At 43.4% G+C, this 10,786-nt stretch overlaps 1 protein-coding gene across 1 annotated transcript; it reads left to right on the plus strand.

The window, feature by feature from the left end:
• Positions 1-3,486: 3,486 nt before the first annotated feature.
• LOC133915856 (zinc finger protein 7-like) lies at positions 3,487-4,806 on the plus strand. The gene is made up of 2 exons (XM_062359217.1): positions 3,487-3,890; positions 3,954-4,806. The coding sequence occupies exon 2, from the start codon at positions 4,017-4,019 to the stop codon at positions 4,707-4,709; it is 693 nt and encodes a 230-aa protein (XP_062215201.1). The 5' UTR covers positions 3,487-3,890; positions 3,954-4,016; the 3' UTR covers positions 4,710-4,806.
• The last annotated feature ends 5,980 nt before the right edge of the window (positions 4,807-10,786 follow it).

Consider the following 10,786-nt stretch of genomic DNA (forward strand, 5'->3'; position numbering starts at 1 on the left):
TCATCACCCCACAACTCTTCGGCTGTGCCGCCCCTTCGATTTGCAAGAGCAGAACAGTTTATGATGCCCTGAGCAATCGGAAATGGATCAAGGATATCATTGTACCCTTATCCATCCTGGCTATAGCCCAATATTTGCACTTATAGGAACAACTTGATTCTGTCAACCTTTGTGCTGATGAAGACCGAGTCATTTGGAAATGGTCTTCTTCCGGCATCTACTCTTCACGCTCAGCTTATCGTCTTATGTTTGAATGGAGTATCCGCTTCAAGGAGGCTAATCTGATTTGGAGGTCTTGGGCACCTGCTAAAGTCAAGTTCTTTTCCTGGCTAATGCTTCAAGGTCAGCTCTGGACGGCTGGCAGAAGACGCTGGCATGGTCTCCAAGATGAAGACTTATGAACACATCGCTCTTAGTTACCGGAAACGACGGATCACCTTCTGCTGCACTGCAATTTCGCAAGACAGGCATGGTGGCGTGTGTTGGAGGTTCAGACGCCCTAGACAGAATCTTCAATCCTTCAATGGTGGCTTCACCTCTGTGAAAGGGTGGGCTCAATCTTCAGGAACGGATTAGACTCAATGATCCTACTTAGTTGCTGGAGGATTTGGTTGTCGAGGAACAACATCATATTCGACAATAACTGTATCTCCATCGACTCCTTGGTCTCCATGATCTGGGACGACGTTGATCGATGCTGTGAAGCAGGCGCAAGATAACTTAGCGTACTAATGGAACAGCTGCGCTCCTTCGGCACTGTTACCTCATTAGCGCCCTGTTAACATTTTATTGTTATTGTTGTTTGAGAATTTTATAATCTCCTTTTAAATTTCCTGCGTATCTTGGCTCGATTGAGGCCGTTGTATTGTACAATATTGAATTCATATTTCGTCTTAATATAATGATGCACAGCTCTCTTGCATATTCCAAAAAAGGAAAACAAGATAAAAAGTCAGAAAGATGCCTGGCAGTTCCAGTAAACTCATTTCCGGGGGATAATCAATTTATCTGAAATATTCGACAAATCTCCTACACCATGCACAACTCCAATCCACAAAAAATAAACACCTGATTTCACCATGTGGATTCAGTTAGGCTCAAGCCTTGTCACTTGTCAGATGCTTTAACAAAGTTACAAGGTAACTACCACTACTACTACTGAAAGTTCTTGTCCAATGTTCAGGGATATCTTGGCGTGTCGACAGATGCGGCCTCGGGACCCGTCATGTTGCAACGTGATTGGCGAACACGAGAGGACAAACAAGAGAGACGTGCCCAATTCAGACACACAAGACTGATTTTCAGTGAAGTGTCATCAAGCAGTTCCCTGTTCCCAATATTATTGCACTCCATGAGTCCATATGAAACCCCCCTAATTCTGCTGCTGCAAACTAAATGTCACTTTCTCTTTTTCCCCTTCTCTTTTGGCTTCTAGACAGTAGGAGCTTCCAATACAGCCCCCATATCTGCCATTGTGGCCAAACATAGTTCAAGGAATAAACATATCAGCATGTCCACATGCTCTTGGTATATCAAAGATTTTGGAGGCTTTACCACCCTATCCCTGAGTGAACGTAACAGTTTCTGCAGCTGCCAGAGATGTTCTTGCAAAGTGTTTTGCTGATGATGACTACCCTTGAGTGAACATAACAGTTTCAGCAGCTGCCAGAGATGTTCCATTGGTCATTGATCGTAAGCAAAGTGGCAGACAAGGGTAGTCATCATAGGGAACTCCCAATAGAAAAGTGGTTGCCTTTTGGACAAGTAGAACTAATCTCACTCACTCACCTGTGGTAGTTCCGATCAGGAAGAGTGCTAGCTGCTCATTATCACATGACTGGCATCGAATTTTCTAATCAGCAGGTTGGAAATCCTCTCCGGTAGTTACCATCACTCTGATCGAATCATCATGAAAGGAATTACAGTGCAAATAGGATTTCTTACCGTCGCATTCAGCTTGAAGCTGAATGGATAAGGTCAAAACAATAACTGTACTTGAACTCAGGTTGCTGCAGCCTGCAGGTACATGGACTGAAGGCAACTTCATAGTGAAGTGACATGAGTTCATTACTTGTAACAGGCCAACTCGTGTGTTCCTGATTGGCCATTTCTAACATCGCATGGCTTATAGTTGTCTAATCATGTTGAAACTTGCTGATATATTATCGTCTCCATTACGGAAGGAATAGCTGTACAAGCAGGATTTCCCATTATCATGTTCAGATTACTGGACCCCAAAAGTGCAACGCACAGGTCAAACACAAAAGCTGATCTGGACCACAGATTGAGAGAGAGCTCATGATTTGAGAACTACTGCTACCTAAAATACATGGTTACAGCATTAGTAGCAGCTGGCGAAACAAAACTATGTGTTCCTATTTAAGTCGGAAAAGTAGTTTCTTTAGCTGCAGAAGACAATTAAATAAATAAATAAAAGGGTGATCAATTGTCATAGAAGAACTAGATGCCACTGGGGCCCTGATCAATTGTGCTTGAGAAATGCATGTAGATCTGCATATCTAGCCGAAAGCGACACATGCTGGAGCTGCCCCCTGCAGATATGGCTAAGTATGTGGAAGGAAGTCAGGTGCCTCTCCTTTTCTATCCTGAAGCCTGATCAAGTTGACTCATGACCAAATGTAAGAGGCCTGCCCCCAATGCTAACATCGTCACATACTTTCACAAAGAGTGGAAAGAAAGGATGCAAGAACTCATCTCTCAACTGCAAACAGGGGACCACCTAAAAAGTATAACTGGTCCTCTATATCAGTGCACTTGTGAGTTGTGACAACAACAGTCTCCCACTACTAAAAGAAAATATGCATGCATGATGCCTCACAACCTGTGGGGTCATGCATCATTGTACAATATATATAATGAATCCCATTTGCTGCCACTTGATAGGGCTAACAAAAAATTAAAAAAACGCATGCATGAGACAAGGTTCTTGACTGAGCCATATTGATTTAATCTAAACTCTGAACTGTTAGTGTTCATATCAGTCAGCTCTAGTTCTACTAGAAAATAGTAGGACTTGATCTGCAAAATCTTTCCAGCACTATCTAGTATCTACTATGTAACATATACATAAAAAGAAGATCATCGATGCTAATAAAACTTATCACATAAAACAGGACGGTTAACCTCAACCTCGCACACGGTGTATCCCAGTCATCGGTGTTTCGGCCGGCATGAATGTTAAACTACAGACAAGGTTTGCAAGCTGTCAATGGCGTGATTGCTGAGCTAGTGTGTAGGACAAGATCACTTTATGGCTTCTGATTATGACCTAAACCCAATCACCTAACTGGAGTTTGGACAGCTAAATTCAAGAACAATTAGCACTACGTGCTCTTTTGTCAAAGAGGATCACTTTCACCATACTCTTCACCAGTAGTCAAACGACACCTATCCACCGCAGGGTCACCACCAGAGAGCAACCTTGTCGTGTAAACTTCGTTCTACCAAGTACTATGATCTTTCAGAACACAGTCACAATTCACAAGATGCAACAAGATGAATTGAGCTAGCTAGTGGGTAGCTAAGGTATGAACCAAGAGTAAGAAACCCAGGAGAGCATGGCAGAAGGCTGATGGCACAGGAGAGGGTGACGTGAGCAACCATTGCTCCAGGGATATGGGCCATGTCCAGATGGGAAAGGAAAGGAAAGGAAAGGAAGAAGAGATAAGCAGGTAAAGGAAGCTAGACAGAGAGGGATTCGGAGAAGATATCCACTAATAAGTGGAGTGGAGAGACAAACCAATGTTCTCTCTCTACCTCCTGATTCCTCGCAGAGACCCTCCACAAGCCTCCATTACCCAAAAGAATTATTCTCTCTCTTTCTCCCTATGTTAGCGTGTGCGTGCCCTGGGTCCTCCCTATAAAGCAAACTGCAAACCTGAAGCAGGCACAGACGACATCTAGTTAGTATTCTAGTACTTGTAGTTGATCACCTGCAAGCGGCGATCGAGAGCCAAGAAACACTAGCCACCTAGTTTTCATCCAAGATTGGGGCCATGGAGCAAGTGGACGAGGCGTCGGTGATCGAGGAGAGCACGGAGCAGCAGCTCACGGCCAGCGGTGAGCAGATAAAGAGAGAGAACGGAGTCGTGGCGTGGCTGGAGCTCACGCTCGGCGTGAAAGAAACGGCGACGGAGCCAATGCCGGCGGCGACTGACTCCTCGTCCTCAGAAAGCGAGCCGGCGAAGCCTTCTTCTCCTCCATCTGCTGCTGCTGCTGGCTCTGCGCTGCACAAGGTGTTCTCTTGCAACTTCTGCATGAGGAAGTTTTTCAGCTCGCAGGCGTTGGGCGGTCACCAGAACGCGCACAAGCGGGAGCGCAGCGCGGCCAAGCGCTCGTCGGTGACGTCCTCCTACCACCACCACCTCCACGCGCAGAGGATGGTCATGGCCGGCCTGCCGCTCGAGGCGCACGCCGCGTTCATGCGCGCCGCCCTGCGGGTCAACCCGGCGAGCTCCGTGATCCACAAGGCCAGCCAAGAACCCTTCGCGGCGCGGGACGCCATGGGCACGGCGCCCAGGTTCCACGACGGCGACAGTACCGCCACCCCGTGGGCGCCGCTCATCTACGAGGAGGCGCTAAGCTCGACGTGGCCGGGGAGCTTCAGGATGAGAACGCAGCCGGAGCCGCAGAGCTCGGAGCAGCAGCCATCGGAGCGAAGTAAGATAGACTTGAGCCTCAGGCTGTGAAAGATCGTAGATGCATCATGCATGTAGAGCTAGCGACCTGTACTTTAATTTTGAATTATTCTAACCAGTTTATAATTAATTATGAAGTGTTTAATTACTTGACTGTGTGCTAGCTTCTGAATAACAAATGATCCACAAAATGATCGGAAGATCAGTCGATCAGTAAAGTCTTAAGCCTACTTTTCTTCAGAATTCAGATATCCTCCCCGAGGCCGGAACGAATCTGTTCCTTTCTTCAGATGTCAAAACCAATTTTGAGTAACTTCAGAAGTAGCAGAAGTATTAAGATGCTGAAAGAAATACTGTTTATTAGTTAGGAATCTTGGATGATCATGTGCCAGATCCTGCCATCAGAGAGGATGACAGGAGAAAGAGTGCATTTTGAACTGCCAAATGGTGTGTATATGCAGTATCTTGCCTTGTTATCGTACAAGATAAAGAGCTTTCGGTCAAAAGCAACAGAGCACAATATTAGTATACTACTTGAAAGGAAACAAATTTGGAGGGCTTTTTATTTTATTTCGATATCAAGAATTTGTTTGTAGGAATGAAGTTTGCTTCACAAAACAGTGCCTTTGTATTCTGGATTTGCCCGGGCAAGTCTGACATGGAAAATACAGTAATAAGCTATTCCCATTCAGCAAGTTGCAGTTGCAGGTGCCAATGTGCCTTTCCACTCAGCACAGATAAGATTAGAGAAAGATCAGCAGAAAAGCAACCTATTCGCTATTATTATTAGCTATTATACCAAAAGAATTTAGCACATCCGAACATGAGAAAAGGAACGTGATGCGTCGTTTTCAACATGAGAAAATGTCGATTATCTATTTCGGGAATGTTACCTTCTGTTTATGTACCAGAAGAGCACTTGTGCTCTTTTTAAAAAAAAAAAAATATATATATATATATGTATCTTAAGATTTGAACTATGAAGGCAAATCCAAAGCACGATAAAATGATGATACTAGAAGTCAACTCATGGCTGGGCCCGCATGCAACCAACGGAACTTTGTAATGTTTATGATTTCTTATTCGAAAACTTTAAATGATAACTGAAATGTTCCAAGTACATTGTACGACACAAATGGCACACAGCGGAAGCTGAAAATATTATTGTGAAATAAAAAAATTAAATATATATACGTACTCCCCCGTCGCAAATAAGTAAAGTTTTCGATAGGACTGAACTAGAACTATGGTCCTATTTATTTTAGTTTATTACTGGCTTTTGTTTCTTACAAACTAAAAACTGAAATAAATGGATTGATTTATTGTTAGCTTTTAAAAAGCTGAAAAGTTGGTTTCTGATGAAATAAATTAAAAGTTGATAAGCTGACTCAGAGTGATTTTTTTTTTTTTTGTTGAGAATCTAAAAATTTCTCATAAAAGCTAACAATCAAAAGCCAAGAGCCATAAAAATCTTTCACCAAAATCCGCTTTTTAACATAAACTTATAAATTTCAGTTGTGCTAAACAAAACCATAAGACCAATCTGATCATATGGTCTGAGTTCTTGCTAGCCCAATTCTATCATGGATGTAGTCTAAGACTCAAGACGAGTCAAGACTCAAGATATGAGTAGGGTGCACATCTAAGATTGTGACCAAACTAATGAAACGTACAAGTAACTAAGTTAAGGTCTATTTATTTGAGCTTCTATCTTTGATTTTTCTAAAAAGATTTGCTTTTAGCTTTGCTAAAAAAAAACTGTTTTTGAATTTTAGCTGTTAGCTTTTATGATATTTTTTACTTCTCAGCACATTACTTCTCAAAAAGGCTACTCTCATCTAACTTCTTAGCTTTTAGTTTATTTTCTCAGAAGCAGAATTCTGACAGCCCTTTTTAGCAAACCCGTTTATTTGAGTTTCTGAATTTTTGATAGGAGCAGAAGCTAGAAACAGATTGAAACAAGGAGGCCATAAGTATCCAAGCCTGCTAAATATTATCATAACGTCAAGACACACTGTGTTGAATAATCTTGAGCGTTGTCTGCTCACTGTTCTCTGTTTTTTCTCTCTGTCTTTCTAGTTTCAGTTAGTTTTAGTTCTGTACGTGTTGACTGAGTTGTGGTCTAGCTTAGTTTAGTTATCCATTCAAATGAATTTGATCATATGTTCAGAATAATTTACTCGTAATTTGATAATTTGAATAATTAATTTAGTAAGAGCGTGATTTCCTTGTGGATAAGAGGCGCACATGGAACCATCTTGCAGATGCATCAATGAGTACCATAAAGTACTTAAATAGTCTAGATAATAATTTAATAGAGCCACATATATCTCCTTATGATCTTACAAATTGTAGAATAGATAAGGGATGCCTTGAGTAGATGAATCAAAGGAACATATTGAGGGGTTTTTAGACAGGTTTGGGCCTCCCTTAGGATAAAAACTTTATGTCATATTTATCTTATATTGATCTGAGTCTGCTAAAGGGGGTGCGTAGTTAGACTAGATAGATTGTAGAACCGATAACGGCGATTAGAAGGGGTTGTATAGGTGCTAAACAAATTTCTTACAAAATTGATGGTCTTCTCCTATTCTTTAACCTATTGTACCTCAAAAATACATGCGAAAGTAAGAGAGACAAGAACAGATTGCAAGACTTCCAAAATTAATGCTCCTCTTCAATAGATGAGAACTCTAGTTTTCATTTAATGTCATATCAAGATTCGTAGTGCAAGAAAGCAATCAACTAGAAGAAAAACTTCTAAACACAAGAGAACTAGCCATCAGAAAAAGAGATTCTTCAAGTTGGTGGATTCAGAGGGTTGAGATGTTTCAAGACCAATTCATATGAGAAGATTAACCCTCTAGCAACAGAAAGAATACCTATTACACGACCCAAAATGTGCAGCTCTCAAGGAAAATGAAAATCAACAAGAAAATACCAAAACATGGAACCAAAAGCAAGAGACTAGAAGGAGATGAACTCAAGCATATGCAAAAACACTCTCTTCATTAAACTCAGAGGAACACCCTCTTTTGGCAGATTACAAAGTGTTTTACTCACAAAATTTCTCACCTAAACATAGGCTAAGCACTCTCCTCTCCCTCTCCACACAACACAAGTGGAAGGCTCTCAAAACTCTCCAAAAACTCTCTAAGGCTCCCCTCAACCACCAGTCATACCCCTCTATTTATAGGCCAAGGGGGCTTGCTTAACTCTTAAGAAATCATGTCCCTAAACTGTCATTTTCTAACAATGCACTCCCACCTACCATCGTGGATAGTTTCGTCTGAATTTTAATCCGTCCATCGAGTGGCCGTTACGCCTTCATGACTTAACTTAGCCTCGACGCTAGCTTCGTGATGATGCCATGTGCACTCCATCCTTCCACGATTTTAAGGCCAAACCGCGAAACTATCTTGCACGCTTCTCAAAGTGTGACTCACTGTCCCTTGCTCTGACCCCAAGTGAGCATCCATATGTCGACGTATGTACTCCATCTTGCGATCTTGACCGCTGGCAAGTCTCTCCCACTCCCGATCCCTTCGGGTTGCCTTTTCACTTACACTGGCATCCCTTTCGCTTGACTTTATCAATACGTCATCTTCATCCTTCCTTCCATGCTTTGCTTGACCTCCACGGCTAGTATCACCCTTGACTTCGCCCAGCCTCCACGATCGTCCGGCACCAAGTACCCGCTTGGCCTTGATCATCCCGCTATCGGCCTTTAAGTTGCATCCATCACCTGCACAACATAGGAAAAGCAAACACATATCTCCAAACTATCTCTAGTTAGTTCCAAATCAAAATTCTCAGCTTAAGACATATCCCAAAAAGAATTGTGAACACCGGATGATCCAGCATCCACACCTCCTGAGCGTCGGACCATCTGGCGTGTTCAATTCCCAGATCGACCGTCTGGAATCCTCTCTGCAAGAAATAGTCTGGCGTATACAATTTGTCATCGTCGAACAATCAGGCATTTCATTTCCACCAGACAACCATTTTGTAATCTCTCTGCAACAAATGGTCTGGTGTATTCTCCGACGTTCGTATCTTCCATCGACGGACCATTCGGCACATGTAAGTCCACCAGAGCTGATTCGCAAACCTCTTTGTAAGAAATGCTCCAGCATTCATAGTGCCCATCGCTGAACTATCCGGCGTGTACTTCAACTTTTTCTTCTGAGTTGAAATGCTCCGACGCGTACACCATCTGAACACCGGACCATCCGGCATGTTCATTTTCCTCAGCGCTGGATCATCTGGCGTGTACAATTTTCCTGGACTCAGAAACAAACATGCCAACTCTATTTCCTCTACAACTTTTGTTAGTCATGGTCATAATTGCAGTACATATACATGCTTATGCAATCCAAAAATCATTAAACCAAATCAACACACTTGTCAATCACTCATCACATATAAACCAAAGCACATTTCAACTTGGTTTCTCATATATCTAACCTAGTCAATCGGCTTCTAATGACTAGTAGTCTTTTATCGCTTGTTGGCTCCTGACTTGTCCCTTTTTTCCACAGGGTATCCACGCTCCATATATATAGGGGTATACGTTCTCTGGAGTCTTCCTTCCTGTTCTTAGAGATAACCTTTCCTGTTTATATGATCCTCTAGGTTCCTATGGGTAGTTTCCTTTTTATCTAGGGGATCCCCTTTTTAGAGATAGAGATATGCCCCGAGGATTATAGGGCACCCTAGGGCGTTTGGATATGGTAACTATCAACTAGTCATCATCATGCCCCCCACCAGTACATGAAATTAGGCTTCAATGGGTCGATCGAGTACATGGCCAGCAAAGACGAGCATTTTGTCCGACCATGTCATTGAGTAAGACTCGGGTTGCTGATTAGGATTATTTGTCTAACCGAATTTTCTAGGTTCTTATTTCATCTATTCGGGGTTCCAAATGCCTCTGAGTTCTCAAACGAGTACTTGAGAAGGTGTTCCATTCGAGTAGGTTTTCTAATTAGCCTGAAAATATCATCTCATCCTTGCAAAAGCAAGGGAGAGATAAGACTTATTGCTGGCTAGGTTGAGAAGTTGAACCGTCACAGCGGAAGTTTTGCATGGTGGTGAAGAGATTCTCTGTCTGATATAAGAGCTGCACGAGTACAGTGAAGCAATCGTTCTATCTTCTCAACTGCTATGTATGCTTTGAAAAACAAGTCTAGTAAATGTCTGCATCGGTTGACTGCCTCTTTATTTGCGCAAGATAGCCAACAAGAAGCGACACCGATGACTGTGAGGTGCTTGGGAACCCGTGATCCTTTCAGTTGATGCACCCAAAATTAATGCTTGGAAGGCGAAGGGATACCGTCTCCAAACTTGTTAGCCCATAAAGAGCCCCCCAAATGCTGAAGCTTGGCTGCATCAAACCTTAGTTTGATCATGGAACCTCCTCCTTCACTAGAATACTCTCCTTCTCTAGAATATTCTCCGTCTTCCCTCGAGTACTCTCCCCTCACACCACCATCATCTCCCACCGAACATGGTTCGATAGTGGAGGTTGTTAACATCTCCGCCAACGAGGAGGTTGAAGAGAAAGTGGCGACTAGCGGCGTCCCTTTTAAAAATGGCAAGCCCCAGGCATCCTCAGGGTCATCCCAAGTCCAAGACAGTGGACTGGGACCACCTTGAGGTGGAATTACTGGAAGAAGAGGCAGTAGTTGAGGTGGAGGAAGAGGTGGCGTCCAATAGTGTCTCCATTAAAGATGGCAAGGCATCGAGCGCTTCATCCCCTTCTTCCTCGAACAATGCCGACGAGGCTGGTCGAAGGGAGTAGCTGGGACCGCGACACTGGTGAGTTTGGGGATGAATCAGGATGTCTCCACCGGTCTCATCCTTGTGTCAATGGTCAGGGCAGCCAATGTTCGTGGCCTTCCCCAAAACTCGGAGCTATAGCAAGTCCCTCCGGAGCCTTTGGCCTCCAGACTCTCAGCAGAAGGCCTGGCCTGGCCCCCGGAGGCTGCGGACCCCTTTAGGCCACCCTTCCGGTGCCTATGCGGCCTTCCGAAGCCTGAAGATACAGCATGTCTCTGGAGACAATATCAAGGAAGAAAGGACACCCCCCGCAACCAACCTGACGCGAGGTGATGGGCGATTAATGC

This window comes from Phragmites australis, chromosome 4, assembly GCF_958298935.1.
Source record: "Phragmites australis chromosome 4, lpPhrAust1.1, whole genome shotgun sequence".
Classification (NCBI taxonomy): Eukaryota; Viridiplantae; Streptophyta; class Magnoliopsida; order Poales; family Poaceae; genus Phragmites; species Phragmites australis.